A 23,901-nucleotide genomic window follows, 5' to 3' on the forward strand; every position below is an offset into this window, starting at 1 on the left:
TTTTTTTGTATTTTTAGTAGAGACGGGGTTTCACCGTGTCAGCCAGGATGGTCTCCATCTCCTGACCTCATGATCCACCCGCCTCGACCTCCCAAAATGCTGGGATTACAGGCGTGAGCCACTGCGCCCGGCTGTTTTTTTTTTTTTTTTTAAATAACAGTGCTGAGCAGTAAGAAAATGAGATCCAGCCCTTATAACACACCCGACAAAGCCTCTCCAGTCGGTCTTTTACTTTCCTCTCCAGTCTTCTTCTCACAACTCACTCCTGCCTCTTGCTCCAGACATTCCTTTTTTCCCCCCAAGTTCTTCAAATATATCTGGTTCTCTTTAACTCCAGGCTATGACGTAAGTGATTACCTCTGTTTGAAATGATGTCTCAATCCCTCCTCTACCAACTATGCCTGGGTCATTCTTCCTTCAGGTCTCGACAAAAATCTCAATTCCTCAGGCCAGGCACTGTGGCTCACTTGAGGTCAAGAGTTCGAGACTAGCCTGGCCAACATGGTGAAACCCTGTGTTTACTAAAAATACAAAATTAGCCAGGCATGGTGGCATGCACCTGTAATCCTAGCTACTTGGGAGGCTGAGGCAGGAGAATCACTTGTACCCAGGAGGCAGAGGTTGCAGTGACCCGAGATCGTGCCATTGTTCTCCAGCCTGGGCAACAAGAGCAAAACTCCATCTCAAAAAGAAAAAAAAAGAAAATAAATAAGAAAATAAAATTCAGTGAGCAGTACACATGATTATTATACTTTTCTGTGTGTATGTTCATCTTTAGTTTTAAAAAGGAGTACTTAGGAGAGTTGTGTGGCCAGGTGTCTGAAACACCAGGTGACAAGAACACAGATTTGAGGGCTTGTATATCCACAAATGGGAGACCTTTTTGTACTTCCAAATCCGACCAGAATGCGCCTAAATCCACAGAAGGACACCAGAAGGAACAGTATGATAGTGAAAATGAGGAAGTGGGTTGAAAATTTCTAGAGGGGCAAATGTTTACATAGACATGTTGCAGCAGAAAGCTTGGCTATACCACTGGCTTCCATGCAAGCTGAAACACTAGCTCACCAATTTCCACCACGCTGTCATCATTCAAAGTCTTGAAAAATGAGAGGACTCGGAGACAATGAAGCTGCCGACACTGCTGGATGATCAGTTTGGCCACTCGATAAATTCCATCCCCAGTAGGAAGGATCAATTCTTCCAGGTTACTAAGAGAACCTAAAATGTAGGCTGTCAGAAAAGATGAAAAAGCTATTCTCTTTGTACTTTTTGTTGCTATGCAACAGTAATCTGAAAATCATGCATGATCTAAACATCGTGCACAGTCCAGGAGGCTCCATGTGGCATAGAGGCCATTCCTCTTGCTCTCCGAGGGCAAGAAAAGGGCCAGCACATGCTTCCGTCTTCCTCGCTCCTCCAGACAATTCCTCCACCATACCCTACCAACCAATCTCTCCTGCACTGAAGTCCAGGCTGCCAATTAAATCTCCATTTCCTTGTTTAGAATGAAGCTTTTCCTGACCTGCAAGTTCCTTTCCCAGCTCTGCAATGCCTTCAGCCACCTCCTTTCCCATTCCACCTCCCGCTGTCATCCTCAGTGATTCTGCACCGGCCTCCCGGCCCTAAAGCCTCACAGTCCACCACTCTTAGAACCTTCCTTTTCACTTTGACTCCTTCCTAGCATGGCACACTATAGATCATTTGATCATTAGAAAGTTAACTTCTGAGGCCTCACACATGGAAATATATTGAATAATTTCTAGTATAAAACAATGTCCCGGGCTTATCATTTTCTTTCCCTGTTTCAGTTCTTGAATCAGCCAATTTTGCAAGGACTCTGGTTCCTTTAAGGAAGGACAGGATTTAGAAATCAGTATCTGGGCACTTGGTGTGTTCATTATTACTGCAGTGCCTTCTAGTCTCTCCAGTGAGCTGAGAAATATGTGTGTATCTATAGACATGTGGAGATCAATGTATATATATAGAGATCTCTATTTGTGTATGTTCATAGGTTAAAGAAAACCATGACGCCAGACCAATATTTCCAATTCTAATCCAACACCTCAAAGCTCTTTCTAGCCTCACCTTTTCAATATTTGTAAATTCCTTTTCCAACTGTGAGGAAACGTGGCTCTCATTATACTCACAGTTTTGTTTGTTTTTGAGATAGAGTCTTGCTCTGCCGCCCAGGCTGGATTACAGTGACCTGATCTTGGCTCAGTGCAATCTCTGCCTCCCAGGTTCGAGAGATTCTCCTGCCTCAGCCTCCCAAGTACCTGGGACTACAGGCATGTGCCACCATGCCCAGCAAATTTTTGTATTTTTTAGTAGAGATGGGGTTTCACCATGTTGGCCAGGCTGGTCTTGAACTCTTGACCTCAGGTGATCCACCCACCTCGGCCTCCCAAAGTGCTGGGATTACAGGTGTGAGCCACTGCACCTGGCTATACTCACGGTATTATTTGCTTAATCAACCTGTGATGTATGCCAGCCATCCCCTTGGCCCTGATCCTACCTCTGCCACCTCAGCCCCCACCCACCTAGCTGCCTCCAAAGGAAGGGAAGAGGAGGATCCTGGCAATCTTTACGCACGCTTATGTTTGAGAAGCACTTTGAATAGCACAGCTCTACAGTCCCTATCTCCACTGCCTCCCTTTATTTTTTTTTCCTGTTAGAATGTTTTCCGTGAGCATACTTTACTTTCATAATCATTTTTTAAAAATCAAAAAGTATTCAAATTCTATAGCTATCATTTTATGAAATATAGGTTTTCACATATTGAGTTTTCTTAACCTTAAAAGATAGATTTTTACCTATATTCTAGTAACCTTTGAAACTATGAGGTCTTATATTTGGAACAGATACCTGACAATGAAATTGCATAGTGCTATAATGACCAAATACGTACTCTAAGAAGTCATTCTGCTTTGAGTGAGATCAAGTCTGCAGGTAAAACTGTAGTGAAGGCATTTGGTGGGTAGAAGTTGAGCATCACTATCACTTCATTCTGGTAAGCAAGGGTAGCTAATGCGTATCTTGCTTCTTTGTGGCTAATTCAGAATAGGAGAAAAAGGATTCTAGGCAGAAAGAGAATAAGAATACGTAAAAAGCACTATTTTATAAACATACCAAATTTTTCCGAAATTTCCTCATCAGGAAATTGCTGGCCTTCAAGATTTAATATCTTCAGAGAAATAAAATTTGGCAAAATGGCAACTATGAAAGGGAAAATAAAAATTTAGTTATGTCAGCTACATCTCTTACAGCAAAGTGTAACATCTTTAAAATGAAGAAATTAGAAATTAATGTAATAATTCAGATTGAATTCATATGACTAAACAAATTTTTGCTCAGAAAATAATTCTGATAACTAGAAATGTCGTTAAAATTCTAGAAATTTCAAATCCAACTGAGCTTGAAGGTAAAAAAGAAAATTCTAGAAGCACATATACTTTATTATTTGAGAAACAATTTTTCTTTTCTTTCTTTTTTTAAAGAGACAAGATCTGTGTCACCCAGGCTGGAGTGCAGTGGTACCATCACCACTCGCTGCAGCTTAAACCTTCTGGGCTCAAGTAATCTTCCTGCCTTAGCTTCCCTAGTAGCTGGTACTACAGGTACCACTGTGCCCAACTGATTTTTTTTAAAGCTTTTTAGAGATGGAGGGCTTGTTATGTTGCCCAGACTGGTCTCAAACCCCTGATCTCAAGCGAGCCTCCTGCCTCAGCTTCCCAAAGTGCTGGGATTACAGGCATGAGCCACCACGCCCAGCCTCAAAATATGGCCCTTTTTAAAGAGTGCTTAATATGACTCTGTGTCCATAGAAACATTTTAAACCACAATTGTAATATTATAACTCTTACCAAATGGGACGGGTTGAAAAAATGAATCCGAAAACTTAATTTCTGAGAGTTTCTTACAGGAAGCAAGTATAGTCATGAGAGACTCAAAATCCGAAAAGAAGTTACACTTCAGATGGAAAACATGAAGGTTTGGAGAATTTTGAATTAATTTTACTGTAAAAGATCAAGGATTTTCAGAAATTAGAAAATACTGCAAATTTATATCAAAATTAGCCAAGTAGTTTATTATTTTGTTTCAATAATACTTAATTAAAACCAGGTACCACGATGTCATGATCTAAGAATCAGGTCACTGAGCTTGGGTTCAGGTTCTGCAACTAGCAAGTAATGTGAATTTTGACACATTATTGACCTCTCTGGGTAACAGTTTTCTCTTCTATAAAATACAGGCATTGACTCAGTAGCATCACCTTCAGCTTTAACATCTAATAACTCTTAAGTTTGTACATGATATTTACACAATAAGAATACTGTACAAAGAGGCCAGGTGCTGTGTGTCACGCCTGTAATCCCAGCACTTTGGGAGGCCGAGGCAGGTGGATCATTTGAGCTCAGGAGCTCAAGACCAGCCTGGCCAACGTGGTGAAACCCTGTCTCTACTAAAAATACAAACATTTGCCAGGCGTAGGTGGCAGGCACCTGTAATCCCAGCTACTCGGGAGGCCGAGGCAGGAAAATCGCTTGAACCCAGGAGGCAGAGGTTGTGGTGAGCGGATATTGCGCCACCAAACTCCAGCCTGGGCAACAAAGCAAGACTGCATCTCAAAAAAAAGAAAGAAAAAAGAATACTATACAAAGAAACAGCCGGGCATAGTGGCTCACGCCTGTAATCCTAGTGCTTTGGGAGGCTGAGGTGGGCGGATCACCTGAGGTCAGGAGTTTGAGACTGGCCTGGCCAACATGGTGAAACCCCGTCTCTACTAAAAATATTAAAAAATTAGCCGGGCGTGGTGGTGGGCACCTGTAATCCCAGCTACTTGGGAGGCTGAGGCAGGAGAATTGCTTGAACCCAGGAGACGGAGGTTGCAGTGAGCCAACATGGTGCTACTGCACTCCAGCCTGGGTGACAATGTGAGACTGTGTCTCAAAAAAAAAAAACATAAAAGGAATGACAACTCTGAAGCAAAACCTAAATTTGTTGCAAAAATTGCTGACAAATATAACTACCACCTCCAGCTTCGGTGTATATATGTATACACACACACACACACACACACTTATATTTTTTTTTTTTGAGACAGGGACTTGCTCTATCACCTAGGCTGGAGTGCAGTGGCATGATCATAGCTCATTGCAAGCTTGAACTTCTGGACTCAAGTGATCCTACCAGCCTCCTGAGTAGCTAGGGACTATAGGTGCACACCATCATACTTGGCTAATTTTTTATTTTTTTAGTAGAGATGATGTCTTGCTATGTCGTCCAGCCTGGTGTTGAACTCCTGCTCTCAGGCGATCCTCCCGCCTCGGCCACCCAAAGTGCTGAGATTACAGGTGTGAGTCACTGTGCCTGGCCAACAATAAAGCTTTTGCATGCAACTCTTTATGTCAATTCCATAGAGTTGTATATTTCTTCAATCTTTAGTGTTCAGTGTTTACTAAGTTAAGGAATGATGGTGCCTAAGTCATTTTGCTAAATGATGTATTTAAGAAAAATGGCTGCACCAGTTTCCATGAAATATTAGGATAGGCTGGTGAGAAACAGGGAAATACTTCCAATGACTACAGATTAGCAGATTTCCTTCCTGCTGAGCTGGCAGATCTGTAAGTTGCAATGTAAGACCAGCCTAACCAAAAACAAAATAAAATAACCCTACAAATTATTTTGGAGTGGCAACATTACATTAGGGATTTTTTTTTTTTTTTTTTTTTTTTTTCCTGAGATGGAGTTTCACTCTTGTTCCCCATGGAGTTTTACTCTTGTTCCCCAGGCTGGAGTACAATGGCACGATCTCGGCTCACACTGCAATCTCTGCCTTCCGGGTTCAGGTAATTCTCCTGCTTCAGCCTCTCAAGTAGCTGGGATTACAGGCATATGCCACCATGCCAGCTAATTTTTGCATTTTTAGTAGAGATGTGGTTTCACTATGTTGGTCAGGCTGGTCTCGAACTCCTGACCTCAGGTGATCTGCCCTTCTTGGTCTCCCAAAGTTGTGGGATTACAGGCGTGAGCCACCAGGCCTGGCCTATATTAGGGATTAAGAACTCAGATTTTGGAGTCAAAATTCCTGTATTTGAGTCACAGATCTACATTTCCTTAGCTGGATATTACAAATTACTTTATCTCTTTATGTCTCAGTTTTCCCAGCTACAAAATAGCATTAATAATAGTACTTTACTTCGGCCGGGCACAGTGGCTCACGCCTGTAATCCCAGCATTTTGGGAGGCCAAGGCAGGTGGATCACGAGGTCAGGAGATCGAGACCATCCTGGCTAACATGGTGAAACTCCATCTCTACTAAAAATACAAAAAATTGGCTGGGCATGGTGGCGGGCGCCTGTAGTCCCAGCTACTCGGGAGGCTGAGGCAGGAGAATGGCGAACCTGGGAGGCGGAGCTTGCAGTGAGCCGAGATTGTGCCACTGCACGGGCGACAGAGGGAGACTCTCTCAAAATAATAATATAATAATAGTAATAGTACTTTACTTCATAGAGTGGGTATGAAGACTGAGTTCGCATTTGTGAAGTGCTTAGGATACTTCCTAGTGTGTAATAAAGGCTCAATAATTACAAACAGCACTCTGCTTTCTTAATGAGAAAGAGTGCTGTTCCTCACAATTTACCATGAATTCAGGCTACACCCTTACAACCACAGGAACTTTAACTCTTAAATAAATTATTGGCCAAGTAGCTTTTCCAACTTATGTAAAAACAAATATATTAAAGTGCCATCCTTACCTAGTTTGGAAGGATCATACTCAGCTGAAATTTTGATCAATAATTTCTCCATATGGTGGAAGTTTGGAAATTCTTCAGGAATGACTGAAAAAACATTTATTTTGCCCTCCAGATCCACAGACAGTTCTTTCAGGCACAGGAACTTATCCAGATTAGGAAAGATTTGGTCTGGAAAGCAGCACACAGTTTCCCATTATTAATCTAAAGAGTTCTGAATGGACATTTTAAAACTGTCATTTTGATTGATCCAGCTATTTTCACATGCAAACCTTCCACATACCATAAAACTTTTTTTTTTTAAAGAGTACTTACGTGAAGATATTGCTGTTTGCAGCATTTACTGATTATGCACTGTATGGGAAGCCCTGTGCTCCTCTTCAGACTCACAGAAAGAAATATAGCATCTCAGCCAGGCGCAGTGGCTCATGCCTGTAATCCTAGCACTTCGGGAGGCCGAGGTGGCTGGACCGCCTGAGCTCAGGAGTTCAAGACCAGCTTGGGCAACAAGGTGAAACCCCATCTCTACTAAAAATACAAAAGTTAGCCAGGTATGGTGGTGCATACCTGTAGTCCCAGCTACTCAGGAGGGTGAGACAGGAGAATTGCTTGAACCAGGGAGGTGGAGGTTGCAGTGAGCCAAGATCTCGCCACAGCACTCCAGCCTGGGTGACAGAGTTAGACTCTGTCTCCACAAAAACAAAAATTAACAAGTACTGAAAAGGATGTGGAGTAATTGGAACCTTTGTACATAGATAGTGGGAATGTAAGATGGTGTAGCTACTGTGCAAGTTCCTCAAAAAGTTAAACATAGAACTACCGTATGAATCAGCAATTCTGCTTCTAGGTATATACCCAAAATGATTAAAAGCAAGAACTTAAACCGATACTTATAATGCCAGTGTTCATTGCAGCATTATTTATGATAGCCAGAAAGTAGAAACAACCCAAGTGTCCCTCAGCAGCAGAATGGATAAACAAAATGTACTATATACATACAATGGAATATTAGCTATAAAAAGGATGAAATTCCTTTTCAAAGTTGATACATAATAATTGTACATATTTATGGAGTATATGTGAAGGAATGAAATTCCAATATATGCTACAACATGATGTACCTTGAACCATATGCAAAGTGAAATAAGCCAGACAAGTGTTTCTGCTTATAAACAATATCTAGAAGAGGCAAATTCATAGAGACAGAAAAGAGAAGAGAAGTTATCAGGGGCTGGTGGGAAGGAAGTGTTTTTTTTTTTTCTTTTTTTTTGAGATGGAGTCTCACTCAGTAGCCCAAGCTGGAGTGCAGTGGCGTGATCTGGGCTCACTGCAACCTCCGCCTCCCAGGCTTAAGTGATTCTCACGCCTCAGCCTCCTGAGTAGCTGGGACTACAGGCGCGTGCCACCACGCCCAGCTAATTTTTTGTATTTTAGTAGAAACGTGGTTTCACCATGTTGCCCAGGGTGGTCTCAAACTCCTGAGCTCTGGCGATCCACCCTCTTTGGCTTTCCGAAGTGTTGGGATTACAGGTGTGAGCCACTGCGCCCGGCCCAAAGATTTATTGTTTAATGGGTACAGAGTTTGGGATGATGAAAAGGTTCTGGAGATGGATAGTGGTGATGGTTGTACAACATAGTGAATGCACTTAATGCCACTGAGTTGTACACTTAAAAATGATTAAAATTTAAGTTTTGTTACATGTATTTTAGCATAATAAAAAAGTACTTGAAAAAAGATGAAAAATTTTCTAAATTTGGTAAATGTCAACCCACACATCCCAAAAAAGTTCAGTGCACCTCAAGCAAGATACATACAAAGCAAAGCACACCTAGGGATATAACAGTCAAACTGCTTAAGACCAAAGCAATACTAGCAACAATTAGAAAATGAAAAAATATTTTTAATGACATTTATAATACTTTCAAAAGATATGAGTATCTAGGAATAAATTTAATGAAAGATGGGTTAAGTCTACACTGAAAACTATCAAACAGTGCTTAGAGGAGTTAAGACATAAATAGATGAAGATATTATTTCCCATTAATTTATTTATTTCCCAGGGATTACAGGCCTTTCTTCCTTTAGGCAGCTAGGGTGAAGGTAATTTCTAAGCATCATCTTACATATAGCCAATTCTTTTACTAATAACAGATAATTCATGTCTTTATTAAGAACCTTCAATAATTTAATATAAATATTTTATTCATTTTATCTGAGTTATTTGAAAACCGTTCTATTATTCAAGGACTTTTCACTAATTCATGCTACTGCCAAAAAAACATTAGTGAAGGTTTATTTTATATCTATTCTATCAATGAGCTTTCATGGCCTCAAGAAGTTTTCAACCACTTAAAGTAAGAAAAAGAAATTATACATCAGAATAGTCATCCAAAATATATACAGGTATACCTTGTGACTGGATTGTCCCTGAGACTTCAAGAGATTCCAGGGAAGGCAAGGTGAGAAGCAGTTCCTGTTCCGCTGCGCTGAGTTCCAACTTGCTTATGGAGCACTTGGTGACAGAGGCCTTAGACAGCTCAAGAGCTGGGCGGATGCTTTCAATAAAGCCTCTGCTGTGGTTTAAATGGAGTTCGATGCGCTGTGAAGCTGAGAAAACTGTCATTAGAATCTCGAGCATCTCCTGGTCTACAGCATCAATATCATTCACATCGACTTCCAGACAGGGAATCTTGTACTGCTTTGGAGAAAGTTTCCAATAGCCAGTACTAAGGTCTGGTGATGCCCTGCGCTGCATATCCATATAGCTCTTTACGTTATCCTCTTTTTCAGCTAAATTTCGCTCCCATTCATTCATAGGTTCAAAGGCAGAAGCATAGTCTTGATCTATAGTTGGTATCTGTGATTTGTCAAAACATGTTTCCAGGACTGAAAAATGTGCTCTGGGTGATGTCTTATTTCCTCGTATCGAGAAGTGGATGCTCCTCAACAATGACAAGCTTTCTGGGTGGTCGAAAAAGTACTGTAAGTTAAGTGCACCCAAAGTCAGTGTTCTCCCTTGAAGGAATTGCAAAACAAATGGAGAACACGCAGCAACAGTGTTGCTTTGATAAGCAATTTTCAGGGCAAGAACCAGTAAATGTTCTGAAACCATTGAAAAGTAAGTTTGTGGACAAATTTGCCACAATCCCCTAAGTAACTGCATCTTCAGTGAAATTTCTGGCTGGTGCTTTAAGTAGTCATCATTTTCAGATATATTCTCCAATGACTCTTTGTTATCCACTAAATGGAGCAAATGAGACACAATTTTGGGCCCTGCTTTTGTTGAAGGGAGGCTGGAGACATAGTTCAAAAAATTGTTGTAGGCGCTTACAGTCATCATGGGTGAGTTGATTTGTTTCAAATAATACAGTCCCAAATCTTGATGTTCCTGCCTGTCTGAATCCAGGAGTTCAATCAGCCTCATCCCCGCAAGAAATTCTTGGAAGGCAGGACTTAAAAACTGGTAGAATGGTCTTAGTCTCTGGGCTGTAAATTTGCTCATCAAGCACATGGTTAGATCTTCATCTTCATCAACCCCTGCTTCTGCGAGATCATCATCATTAAACTCAAAGCAACATGAAAAAAACCCTTTCAAGGCCAGCTCACCACAGGAGGACACAGTTGCTTTGAGAAGTTCAGCTGTCGCTTTGTTCCTTAAGAAAAGGCGTTCCATATAGGACTTGAAAATGGCCACATCATCAAAGGATGGGTCAAAAGGATACTGAAACCAATGAGCACAGACCGCCGCCACAAAGAGAGGAGTTTTCTGAATCTTCTGCAAACTTTCATTCTTTCTAAAGTAAACCATAAACTTTTGCAGACGAGTCATATTATGTGAAAAGAGCTTCCGTAATATAAAGACAGTATTATAAAAGGGAAATGCTTTGATCTCTAGAATCGTCTCTAGGTATCGGCAGATGTCCCTGGCCCTGTCTGTACGGACAGCGATCAATAGGCAGGTCCGGGACAAGTGGTTTTTTTGAATCAGTTTTCCTATGACTTGAGGGATTGAACATATTTCTTTGTAGTCATCTAAAAGGAATAAGACCTGATTCTTTAACTGCTGGAGGATGTTCCTCATGCACATTTCAGTAACAGATCCTTCTTTCTCTAGGAGTTGGTCACAGATGATACTGGCCAGCCCCTGGTCTGGTCTGGTGGAACTAAAGGAGAGGTAGAAAACCAGCTGGAACCTGTTTAACAGGGGACAGCATCCAGATGCCCATAGAAAAGCTATTTTCTTCAGGAGGACCGTCTTTCCACTTCCAGCTTCACCCTCCACACACATGACAGAGTTCAAGTTGGCAAAGACCTCAGGCAGCACCAGAGGCTCTTGCACAGGTTTGCTGATGTGTTTTGAAGCAATGGACAGATCACAGCCCAGCAAGTGGTCCGTGGCCAGATCGGAAGAGATATCAAGCAAAGACATGCGGCGGAAACTGGCACTGGTATAAGCTGCTCTCAGCTGTTCATTCAGATTCTTTGCCTCTTGAAACCACTGGGCTTCATCCTGTGCCATTTCTGTGGAGAGAAAGAAAGGGGGCACAACAGGGATTCATACTCACATCTCCCTCAGTCTGAACACCATGCCCTTTTCATTCCATGATTCTGCTCGTCTACTACGAATGTGTTAGGGTTTTCCACAGCCATCCGTGATTCCCACATTGCGATCATCTCGTAGGTTTTGGCACAAAATCAGAATGTGGGAAGCATGTGTCCAAAGTGCCACACTTGAAGCAGGGACCTAGACATAATGTGTGCTTATCATAAGCACCATGCCTCTCAGGAAAGAGGCCAGGCAAAGTGACTCAGGCCGGTAATCCCAGCACTTTGGGAGGCCAAGGCAGGCGAATTGCTTGAGCCTAGGAGTTCAAGACCAGCCTGGCCAACATGGCAAAACCCTGTCTCTACAAAAAATACAGAAATTAGCCAGGTGTGGTGGCACATGCTTGTGGTCCCAGCTACTGGGGAGGCTGAGATAGGAGGATCACTTGAGCCTGGGAGGTCGAGGCTGCAGTGAGCCATGATCTTGCCAATGCATTCCAGCCTGGGTAACAAAGTAAGACCCTGTCTCAAATAAAATAAAATAAAATTAATAAAAATAAAAATCTCAGGAAAGAAGCTTGACTAATTGGTGCTTCTAAGGACTGGTTTGCTTGTACCTGAGACATGTTGCCTACTATCAGTTTGGTACTGCCTGCACTCTGGAGAAGCCACAAGAACCTTGACTTTTGCTCATACGTGACACTGTTGCAATGTTGCTCCTCTTTGGAAGCTCTTTGGACAATTATAAATACTCTTTTTTTGCAACTGCCCTGTATACAAATATATTTACAAATACATATAATCCCACATGCTACTTCAAAGTTCTTACCTGGCACTATAGGATCAACTGCTATTGAATCCTCAAGATTGCTTTCACTTGTGGTTTCCTTTGAAAAATAAAATCCTTAAATCAAAATTTGTATAGGAGGGTGGTGCATCATGTTGCAATCATTGGGGACTAAACATCTTCTAAACACAGAACACCCTCAAATATTTATGCTGATTGAAAGGAGGGGTGCTCCAAATATAAAGCAATTAATAATCTGCAAACATCTGCAAGAGTGTGTGTCCCTCAGTGGTTCATATATGATACAATCCATAGGTGAATACTATCCAGGTAATGAGAATCATAGTGTCTTGAGCAAGAAGGATCCTCCAAAAGTCATTAGGTGCAGCTTCTGTCCTTGGTTAACTACATTTTTAATATTACACATCCGGTATTTAGAAAGGTTATGTTTCTTCCTTAAAAAATAAGCTATTTCTATACTCCCAAACTTTTTTCTTTAGTGCCATTTTTCAATTCACATAAAAAATGAATCAAGTGACTAGCAAGTTGGTTTTTGTGTGTGGGGGGGGGAGGGGGGGAATGACAAACAACATACCTAACACACAGCCTCAAAATAAGGTGGTATGTGTGTGCATTAAATTAGTAGTGGCTTATATCCCAGAGAACTATGTAGGATTTCTCAGCTTAAAGTGGTCAGCCTGTTACCTGGGTTTATGATTTTGTTGGGCGCTTGCTTTTGTTAAAGTAACATCTTCTCAACCCCTAAAAAGGCCAAGTAGCAAATCCAGCCTTATTGCCCTCCAAATGAAGATCCAGAGAGGATCCATTTAGCCTGGATGCTAATCAACGAAGTCTTAGGAGAGTCTGGGCCTTAAAGTAGAAGAGACTGACTATACATTTCGTGAAGCTAGGTATTGTGCCTGAGTGGTTTATTGTGATTTCCCCAATCTGCACCTAGAACATAATCGGTGTTTAGTAGATTTTTGTATAATTTATTAACTTATTTATGATGAGACATTCCTGTTCAAAAGTTTTCAATTACCTGATCATGTGCTGCTAAAACAGACAAGATGGTGGTGCTCATTACCAGTAATTCACAAAGTTCACCACGGCTCTGAAGGTCTGGAATCACTTCTGCAGAGGACTTCATATTTTGGAGAAATGGACACCTAAGTGTAAAAGTTAAAAGTTATAAAAATAGTTGTATGCATTTAAGTATTTGTGTTAGGTTTTTGTGTTGTTGTTGTTTGTTTTGTTTTGTTTTTTCAGAGACAGGGTCTCACTATGTTGCCCAGGCTGTTCTGGTTTCAAACTTCTGGCCTTGAGCAATCCTCCTCCCTAGGCATCCCAAAGTGCTGGGATCATAGGTGTGAGCCACCAGGCCTGGCCTTGTATTAGGTTTTTAAAAACACTATTAGAGTTTTAGTGACAGGAATTAAGTATAAAACTATCATTTCCAGTGATTCTATCAGTATCATCAGGTAAGGCATTTAGGTTGTGGCTCTCTGCAAGAGAAACATAAATGGTTTATAAAGTAATGGTAAAGGATATCAAGGGAATTTGGTGGAATGAGTGCATATTTAACACTCCTCCATGCAACCAACAAAAATGAACTTAAAGAATCAAAAATAGGAAAAAAAAAAAACCCTCTATTTATGAATTCTGGAACAAAAAAACATTAGTGGAAAAACTGGTGAAATCCAAATAAACTCTGGATTTTAGTAAATAGTAATGTACAGTATATGAATTGGTACACTGATGATTTTGACAAATATGCTAGTGTAAGATGTTAGCATTAGGGTAAATTGGGTATGGCAATATATAGAAACTCTTTGTATTACTTTGCACTTTTTCTGCAAATCTAAATAATTTCAAATAAAAATGTATTTAAAAAAGAAAAAAAACTCCGTGAGTGCGGTGGTTCACGCCCATAATCCCAGCACTTTGGGAGGCCAAGGCGGGCAGATCACTTGAGGCCAGAAGTTTGAGACCAGCCTGGCCAACATGGCAAAACCCTGTCTCTATTAAAAAGAAAATCCCAAAATTAACCAGGCAGTGGTGGCACATGCCTGTCATCCTAGCTACTCAGGAGGTTGGGGCACAAGAATCGCTTGAACCCAGGAGGCGGAGGTTGCAGTGAGCCAAGATTGTGCCACTGCACTCTAGTCTGGGCGGTGGAGTGAGACTCTGTCTCAAAACAAAACAAAAAACAAACAAACAAGGCCAGGCATGGTGGCTCACGCCTGTAATCCCAGCAGTTCAGGAGGCTGAGGTGGGTGGATCACTTGAGGTCAGGAGTTTGAGACCAACCTGACCAACATGGTGAAACCTCATCTCTACTAAAAATACAAAAATTAGCCGGGCGTTGTGGCGGACGCCTGTAATCCCAGTGACTTGGGAGGCTGAGGCAGGAGAATTGCTTGAACCCAGGAGGCAGAAGTTGAAGTAAGCCGAGATTGCACCATTGCACTCTAGCCTGGGCAACAGGAGTGAAACTCTGTCTCAAAAACAAACAAAAACCAACCAACCACAAACCACTCCATTGCCAGGTGCAATGGCTCATGCCTGTAATCCCAGCACTTTGGGAAGCCAAAGTAGGAGTTTCACTTGAGGTCAGAAGTTCAAGACCAGACCAACCTGTGCAACACAGACCTCCTCTAAAAATTAGCTAGCGGAGTGGCATGCATGTATAGTCCCAGCTATTTGTGGGGGCTGAGGCAAGAAGATCGCTTGAGGCCAGGAGGTTGGAGCTATGGTGAGCCATGATTGCATCACTGCACTCCAGCCTGGGTGACAGAGTAAGACCCTGTCTTAAACAAACAAAAAATTAAAAAAGAAACCCTCCATCAGTATCAAAACAAAAGAATGGCCACAAACATACTCTCTAAAAACAACTTGCCAATCTCGTGAAACTAGGACGCAAATACCCTCTAAACTCAGGTTTGATGTATGCTTGAAGAACGAGAGAAAGTTCAAAAAGAGCTCTAGTTGCAATTATTAAAGTGGACAGATGAGAACTATACATGTGAGTAAGTCAGTGGCCTATTCCATGCTGTAGAATCACTGGAGAGCAGGAGTAAAGCAAAGGGACACTTTTTTTTTTTTTTTTTGAGACAAGGTCTCACTCTTTTGCCCAGGCTTGAGGGTAGTGACATGACCAAGGATCAACGTAGCCTCCAACTCCCAAGCTCAAGTGATCCTCCCACCTCAGCCTCCCAAGTAACTGGGACTACAGGCACGTGCCACCATGCCAGGCTAACTTTTTTTTTTCTGGGCTCAAGGTATCCTCCCACATCGGTTTCCCAAAGTGCTGGGATTACAGGCGTGAGCCACTGCATCTGGCCCAGATACTTCATTTGTATTGCCTTCATGTGACTTGGCGATGAGTCCAGAAATAGAAGCATAGCTTCAGGAAAACAACAAGTAGAACTTTTAATGTTTCTTTCCAAAGTCAGCCATGTAGAGGTAAATAAAAACAAACCCATAGGGAAGGGGTGAAGTGGCTTACAAAAGAAAAAAAATATTTTAATAGGCCCATCAAGGAAAAGAACTACGAAGGAAGGTAAAATATAAACTTATTCATACAAACAAATGCCAAACAAAGTCAGTTGCCAGCACAACTGCACTACAAAAAATGTGAAAGGGACCAGGCGCGGTGGTTCACCCCTGTAATCCCAGCACTTTGGGAGGCTGAGGCAGGCAGATCATGAGGTCAGGAGTTCAAGACCAGCCTGGCCAACATGGTGAAACTCTATCTCTACTAAAAATACAAAAATTAGCGTGGCATGGTGGTGGGCCCCTGTAATCCTAGCTACTCAAAGGAGGCTGAGGCAGGAGAATCGCTTGAACCCGGGAGGCAGAGGTTACAGTCAGCCGAGATCATGGCGCTGCACTCCAGCCTAGGAGACAGAACAAGAGTCCATCCCAAAAAAGAAAAAAAAAAAAAAAAACAGTGAAAGGAAGCACATCAGCTAAAAGGAAAATGATAGCAGATGGAAATTTGGTTCTACTCAAAGGAATGAAAAGTACCAGGAATGATAACTAAGAGGGTAAATATGAAAGACATTTCCCCTTGTAAAAATGTACTTAAATTGTTTAAAGCAAAGATATAACATTATATTGTAAGATTTATTAAAGTACATGGAAATGAAATGTATGACAATAGCACAAAGGATGAGAGGGGAGAAACGGAAATATACTATGGCATGGTTCATACATTTCATGTCGAGTGTTATATATTTTTTTGACCCAGAGTCTCACTGTGTCACCCAGGCTGGAGTGCAGTGGCACGATCTCAGCTTTCTGCAGCCTCTGCTTCGTGGGTTCAAGCAATTCTCGTGCCTCAGCCTCCCGAGTAGCTGGGATTACAGGTGTGCACCACCACACCCAGCTAATTTTTTTGTATTTTTAGTGGAGACGGGGTTTCACCATGTTGCCCAGGTTGCTCTGGAACTCTTGACCTCAAGTGATCTGCCTGCCTCAGCCTCCCAAATTACCAGGATTACAGGCATGAGCCACTGTGCCCAGCTGTTATAATATTTTTGAAGATGACTCTTATATGTTAAATAAACATATGGTAAACTCTAGAGCAAGTAGTAAAAAGGTAAAATAAGGATGAATAGCTAATATGCTGACAGAAATAAAATGGAGTACTAAAAAAAATACTCGGCCGGGCGCGGTGGCTCACGCCTGTAATCCCAGCACTTTGGGAGGCCAAGGCGGGCGGTTCACGAGGTCAGGAGATTGAGACCGTCCTGGCTAACACAGTGAAACCCCGTCTCTACTAAAAAAAATACAAAAAAATTAGCCGGGCGTGGTGGCGGGCGCCTGTAGTCCCAGCTACTCGGAGAGGCTGAGGCAGGAGAATGGCGTGAACCCGGGAGGCGGAGCTTGCAGTGAGCCGAGATTGCGTCACTGCACTCCAGCCTGGGCGACAGAGCGAGACTCCGTCTCAAAAAAAAAAAAAAAAAAAAAAAATACAAAAAATTAGCCAGGCGAGGTGGCGGGCGCCTGTAGTCCCAGCTACTTGGGAGGCTGAGGTAGGAGAATGGCGTGAACCCGGGAGGCAGAGCTTGCAGTGAGCTGAGATTGCGCCATTGCACTCCAGCCTGGGCGACACAGCGAAACTCCGCCTCAAAAAAAAAAAAAAAATACTCGAGGGGGTAGAAAAAAGAAAAAAAAAAACCCTAAACCCTAGGAAGTCAGGAAAAGAAAAAGAAACGAAGTTGATGAAATAAATAGAAAGCAAATGGTAAAATAGGTTTAAATCCAACCATATTCATAATTGCATTAAATTTAAACATTCTAAACATTCCAATTAGAAAGCAGTTATTGTCAGACTCTTAAAAAGCAAGACCTGGGCAGGCGTGGTGGCTCACACCTGTAATCCCAGCACTTTGGGAGGCCAAGGCGGGTGGATCACGAGGTCAGGAGATCGAGACCATCCTGGGTAACACAGTGAAACCCTGTCTCTACTAAAAATACAAAAAATTAGCCAGGCGTGGTGGCGGGTGTCTGTAGTCCCAGCTACTCGGGAGGCCGAGGCAGGAAAATGGCGTGAACCTGGGAGGCGGAGCTTGCAGTGAGCCAAGATCGCACCACTGCACGCCAGCCTGGGCGACAGAGCAAGACTGCGTCTCAAAAAAAAAAAAAAGAAAGACCTGGCTGGATATGGTGGCTCACATCTCCATCTCAAAAAAATAAGCAAGACCTTCTGGGTTCAGTGGTCCACACCTGTAATTCCAGCACTCTGGGAAGACAAGGCAGGAGAATTGCTTGTGGCTAGGTGTTCAAGATCAGACTGGGCAACATAGTGAGACCTTATCTCTACAAAAAATTAACAAACTTAGCCAGGTGTGGTGGCGTGTGCCTGTAGTTCCAGCTACTCAGGAGTCTGAGGTGGGAGGATTGCTTGAGCCTGGGAGGTCCAGGCTGCAGTGAGTCAAGACTGCACCACTGGCCGGGCGCGGTGGCTCACGCTTGTAATCCCAGCACTTTAGGAGGCCGAGGCGGGCGGATCACGAGGTCAGGAGATCGAGACCACGGTGAAACCTCGTCTCTACCAAAAATACAAAAAAATTAGCCGGGCGTGGTGGCGGGTGCCTGTAGTCCCAGCTACTCAGAGAGGCTGAGGCAGGAGAATGGCGTGAACCCAGGAGGCGGAGCTTGCAGTGAGCCGAGATCGCGCCACTGCACTCCAGCCTGGGTGACAGAGCAAGACTCCGTCTCAAAAAAAAGAAAAAAAAAAGACTGCACCACTGCACTCCAGCGTAGGCAACAGAGCGAGACTGTCTCATAAAAAAATAAAGAATAAAAGACCCCACTGTGTTGTTGCCTATAACAATTCACTTTAAGGCTGGGTGCAGTGGCTCATGCTTGTAATCTCAACACTTAGGGTGGCAGAGGTGGGAGGACAGCTTGAGCCCAGGAGTTTGAGATCTGCCTAGGCAACATAGTGAGACCCCGTTACCCACAAAAAGGAAAAGGAAAAAACAAGAATTGACTTTAAATATAGTCACAGATAGATTAAAAATAAAATGATCTAAAAGATGTAACATGAAAAAACTAATAAAGGCCTAAAAAATACTATCAGGGATAAAGAGGGATATTTCTGTTTTTTAGAGACAAAGTTTTACTCTGTCACCCAGGCACAATCATAGCTCATTGCAACCCATACTCCTGAGCTCAAGCGATTCTCCTGCCTCTGCCTCCCAGGTAGCTGGGACTACAGATGCATGCTACCACACCCTGTTTTAAAAATTTTTTGTAGAAATGGAGTCTAGCTATGTTGCAAAGGCTAGCCTCAAACTCCTCGCCTTGTGCACTCCTCCTACCTCAGCCTCCCAAAGTGCTGAGATTATAGGTGTGAACCACCATGCCTGCTTGGGATATTTAATATATTCTCTGGAATATGAAAGACCAAAGGGCAAAAAAATAGCTAAGACACGCTCTTGAAGAGAAAGAACAAGACTATTTTGCAGGAAAATATGAAAATAAGCTCAACTGGCGGGCGCGGTGGCTCACACCTGTAATGGCAGCACTTTGGGAGGCCGAGGTGGGTGGATCATCTGAGGTTGGGAGTTTGAGACCAGCCTGGCCAACATGGAGAAACCCCATCTCTACTAAAAATACAAAATTAGCTGGGTAAGGTGGCACATGCCTGTAATCCCAGCTACTCAGGAGGCTGAGGCAGGAGAATCACTTGAACCTGGGAAGCGGAGGTTGCAGTGAGCCGAGATCGTGCCATTGCACTCCAGCCTGGGCAACAAGAGTGAAACTCTGTCTCAGAAAAAAAAAAAGAAAAAAAGAAGAAGAAAATAAGCTTAACATTATTAGTAGTTACATTGACAAAAATTAAAATTTGGGCAATACCAAGTTAGTGAGGAAGCAAATCAACAGAAACGCATCTAGGCCAATGGGAATGTAAATCAGTGCAACCACTTTGGAAAAAGCTTTGCATTATCTAGTGGAATTGAACACTTGCAAACTTCTATGACTCTGCAATTCTTTACTTTGTTATGTATCCTAGAGAAACACACATGAGCACTGGAAAATATGTACAAGAACATTCACAGGGCATTATTTGAATTTGCAACACTCTGAAAACAACCCACGAGGTTAATCAACAGTAAAATAAGTTATCATATATTCATAAAATAATACACTATTTACCAATGAAAACAAGTGAACTACAACTGTGTAGTAAATATAAATATGGAAGAATCTCAAAAACAGCGTGGAGTAAAACAAGCCAATTACAAGAAGAATCATGCGGTATGCTTATTTGAACTTCAAGAATAGACAAAGCTAAGTATGTTTAAGGATGTATATGTAGTTGGTAAAACCACAGAGAAGCAAGGGAATAATTAACCCAAAACTGAGCATCACATTTACCTCTGGATTGGAGTGACAGGGATATAATCAGAATTAATGGGTGGTTGGCATGCAAAGTTTTTTTTTGTTTTTTGTTTTTTCATTTTTTGAGACGGAGTCTCGCTCTGTCGCCCAGGAGTGCAATGGCGCCATCTCGGCTCACTGCAACTTCCGCCTCCCAGGTTCAAGCCATTCTCCTGCCTCAGCCTCCCTAATAGCTGGGACTACAGACGTGTGCCACCAGGCCCGGTTAATTTTTCCTATTTTTTAACAGAGATGGGGTTTCACCGTGTTGCCCAGGCTGGTCTCGAACTCTTGAGCTCAATCTGCCCACATTGGCCTCCCAAAGTGCTGAGATTACAGGCGTGAGCCACTGCACCCGGCCGCAGGGGTCTTTTAAGGCATTGATAATGTCCAATTTCTTGACTTTACTAGTAGGTTCATAGGTTGCTTTTTATTCATTCTTTAAAGCATACATAAAAATTTTAGGTAATCATTTGGAGACATATTGGTTTGTGATTTTTTTAAAAGGGCAAAGGAAGAGTAAAAATCCAAAAAGGAGTTGGCTGGGAGCAGTGGCTCATGCCTGTAATCCAAGTCCTTTGGGAGGCTGAAGCAGAAGGATCATTTGGAGCCAGGAGTTTGAGACCAGCCTGGGCAACAAAGCAATACCCCATCTCTACAAAAAAAACTTAAAAAAATTAGTCAGGCATGGTGACACATGCTTGTAGTCCTAGCTACTTGGGAGGCTGAGGTGGGAGGATCACTTGAGCCCAGAAATTTGAGGCTACAGTCAGCTAGGATTGCACCACTGCACTTGCTCCAGCCTGGGTGACCGAGCCGAGACCCAGTCTCTTAAAAAAAAAAACACTAAAGGCCAAGTGTGGTGGCTCACACCTGTAATCCCAGAACTCTTACTAATTACATAGTGAAAACACAAATTTCTTCTTGCAATTAAACATTTCTAAAGAGTTTGATAGGTTAAAAAAATTAAGTTTAAAGATTCATAGAAAAGAAATATTTCTTCATAAAATTTTAGAACAGATATTTTTCTGAAAGCTTCCAGCGCAGGAAAAAAAAAAAAAAGTTGTTTGCAGTCAAAGGATTGAGAATCAGAAAGGCATGGAACTTCTTGACAGCACATTAGGAGCTAGTAGAAATGTAGCAATGCCTCTACAATTTAGAATTAAAATAACTTCCAACCTATAATTCTACACCTAAACTATCAAATAAGTGTGAGAATACAAGAAAAACATATATCTAGATAGATCTATATGTCTATATATGCATTATATGCAACTAAAAGTGTGTATTTCTTATGCAGTCTTTCCCAGGGAACTCCGATGAAGTGTTCCACCAAAATGAGCGAGTGAACCAAGAAGAGGATGACATTAGATCCAGGAGATACAACAGAGGAGATAATCTCCAGGATGCCTGTGAAGAAAGATCCCTGGATCCCAGGATGATTATAGGACAAGTTGTTCATAATCCAGCAGGCCAGAAGACTTCCAAGGAAACTCATTCAAGAAGGTGAAAATGATGGATGACTCCTTCAAGGTGAAAATGGGCCAGCCGCAGTGGCTCACGCCTGTAATACCAGCACTTTGGGAGGCTGAGGCAGGCGGATCACCTGAGGTCAGGAGTTTGAGACTAGCCTGGCCAACGTGGCAAAACCCCATCTCTATTAAAAATACAAAAATTAGCCAGGCATGGTGGTGCATGCCGGTAGTCCCAGCTACTCAGGATGCTGAGGCAGGGAGAATTGCTTGAACCTGGGAGGCAGAGTCTGCAGTGAGCCAAGATCATGCCACTGCACTTCAGCCTGGGTGACAGAGCAAGACTCCGTCTCAAAAAAAAAAAAAAAAAGACAAAGAAAAAAAAATGATGATGACTCTTTCAAGAAATGAAAATGATGAGCTATCTGGTAGGTCTGAATGACTTAAGAGGAGATTTAAACATTTGGGATAATTTGAAGATGAGCTGGTGTTCGTCTTCATTTATTTAAATAAATAAATAAAATTATTAATACGTGAATTTTATCTCAAGAAACAAAAATAAGCAATGTACATAAAAATTAAGCAGATGGCTGGCCAGGCGCGGTGGCTCACACCTGTAATCAGAGCACTTTGGGAGGCTGAGGTGGGTGGATCATGAGGTCAGGAGATGGAGACCATCCTGGCTAACACGGTGAAACCCCATCTCTACTAAAAAAATAAAAATAAAAAATAAATTAGCGGGGCGTGATGGCAGGCGCCTGTAGTCCCAGCTACTCGGGAGGCTGAGGCAGGAGAATGGCATGAACCCAGGAGGCGGAGGTTGCAGTGAGTGAGAGCGCGCCATTGCACTCCAGCCTGGGCGACAAAGTGAGACTCCATCTCAAAAAAAAAAAAAAAAAATATTAAGCAGATGGCTATAATTTTTTTAAAAACAGAAAAGTGTTGATGAGAAATTGGAAACCTCATATATTGTTGGTGGGAATTTAAAATGGTGCAAGCACTGTGGAAAACAGTTTAGCATTTCCTCAAAAAGTTAAAACAGGCCAGGCGCTGTGGCTCACACTTGTAATTCCAGCACTTTGGGAGGCCAAGGCAGGTGGATCACTTGAGATCAGGAGTTTGAGACCGCCTAGCCAACATGGTGAAACCCTAAAAATACAAAAAATTAGCCGGGCGTGGTGGCAGACACCTGTAATCCCAGCTACTCAGGAGACTGAGGCAGGAAAATCGCTTGAACCGGGGAGGTGGAGGTTGCAGTGCGCTGAGATCGCACCACTGCACTCCAGCCTGAGTGACAGAGTGAGACTCTGTCTAAAAAAAAAAAAAAAAGTTAAAACATAGAATTACTATATAGCTAGCAATTTCATTGTTAGGTATATGCCCCAAAGAATTGAATACAGTTACATGCTCCATCAGATACCTGTACCCAAATGTTCCTATCGGTATTACTCATGGTAGCCAAAAGGTAGAAACAACCCAAATATCTACAAATAGATGAATGGATAAATAAAATGCAGTGTATCCATATGGAATATTACTTGGTCTCAAAAGGAAGGAAGTACTTATGCAAGCTATAACATGGATAAACTTCAAAACAATATGCCAAGTGAAAGAATCCAAATGCAAAAGGTCAAACTGTATGCTTCCATTTAGAGGAAATAGAACAAATAAATCCATAGACACCAATTAGGTTGGTATATCCCAAGGGCTGGGAATGGAGTGGGGTGGAGAGAGAAGGAGGGCCTGCTTAATGGATACAGTTTTCTTTGGGGGCGATGAAAGTGTTTTGGAACTAGATAGAGGGGATGGTTGCACAACACTGTTAATGTGCTATAATAAATGCCACAGAATTGTGTACTGTAAAATGGTTTAATTGCTGTGCATGATGGATCACGCCTATAATCCCAGCACCTTGGGAAGCCAGGATGGGAAGACTGCTTGAGCGTAGAAGTCTGAGACCAGCCTGGGCAACATAGAGAGACCCTGTTTCTTTAAAAAAAAAAAAAAAAAAAAAAAAAAAAAAAAAAAAAATTAGCTGGGTGTGGAGACATGTGCCTGTAGTCCCAGGAGGCTGAGCGAGGAAAACAACTTGAGCCAGAGAGGTCAAGGCTGCAGTGAGCCATGATTGCACCACTGCACTCCAACCTGGGCAAGAGAGAGACCCTGTCACAAAAAATAATAAATAAATAAAATGGTTACTATGTGAATTTTACCTCAGGAAAAAAAAATAAGCAAACATACTAACAGGACAGTTATTACTTCCTAAAAAAATAAAAGGAATACAGGAAGGGAAAATAAATAAAAATTTACCACAAGCTTCAGCTCCACATAGCATTTATATAGTCATGATAATGTAAACATGTAATGTGAAAATATGAATCTAGCCAAAACTATGCCATAACTATAAAGAGGCGAAGGCTAGTACGGGAAGGGGGTCATGGA

At 42.2% G+C, this 23,901-nt stretch overlaps 1 protein-coding gene and 1 long non-coding RNA gene across 3 annotated transcripts in view; one reads left to right on the forward strand and one right to left on the reverse strand.

Moving 5' to 3' along the window:
- NAIP (NLR family apoptosis inhibitory protein) overlaps positions 1 to 23,901 on the reverse strand; it is a 40,831-nt gene that overhangs the window by 725 nt on the left and 16,205 nt on the right. The window contains 7 exon segments of the mRNA XM_055253462.2: positions 1,069 to 1,233; positions 3,133 to 3,219; positions 3,867 to 4,019; positions 6,762 to 6,929; positions 9,169 to 11,280; positions 12,134 to 12,191; positions 13,179 to 13,260. Of these exon segments, the coding sequence (XP_055109437.2) occupies positions 1,069 to 1,233; positions 3,133 to 3,219; positions 3,867 to 4,019; positions 6,762 to 6,929; positions 9,169 to 11,280; positions 12,134 to 12,191; positions 13,179 to 13,260 (2,825 nt within the window).
- On the forward strand, positions 1,227 to 21,997 carry LOC134733523 (uncharacterized). 2 transcript variants are annotated; one of them, XR_010117084.1, is made up of 2 exons: positions 1,227 to 3,993; positions 21,288 to 21,997. It is a non-coding gene; the product is annotated as an uncharacterized lncRNA (long non-coding RNA). The 2 variants fall into 2 exon arrangements; XR_010117083.1 differs by lacking the exon at positions 1,227 to 3,993 and adding an exon at positions 11,730 to 13,002.

This window comes from Symphalangus syndactylus, chromosome 18, assembly GCF_028878055.3.
Source record: "Symphalangus syndactylus isolate Jambi chromosome 18, NHGRI_mSymSyn1-v2.1_pri, whole genome shotgun sequence".
NCBI classification, from domain to species: domain Eukaryota; kingdom Metazoa; phylum Chordata; class Mammalia; order Primates; family Hylobatidae; genus Symphalangus; species Symphalangus syndactylus.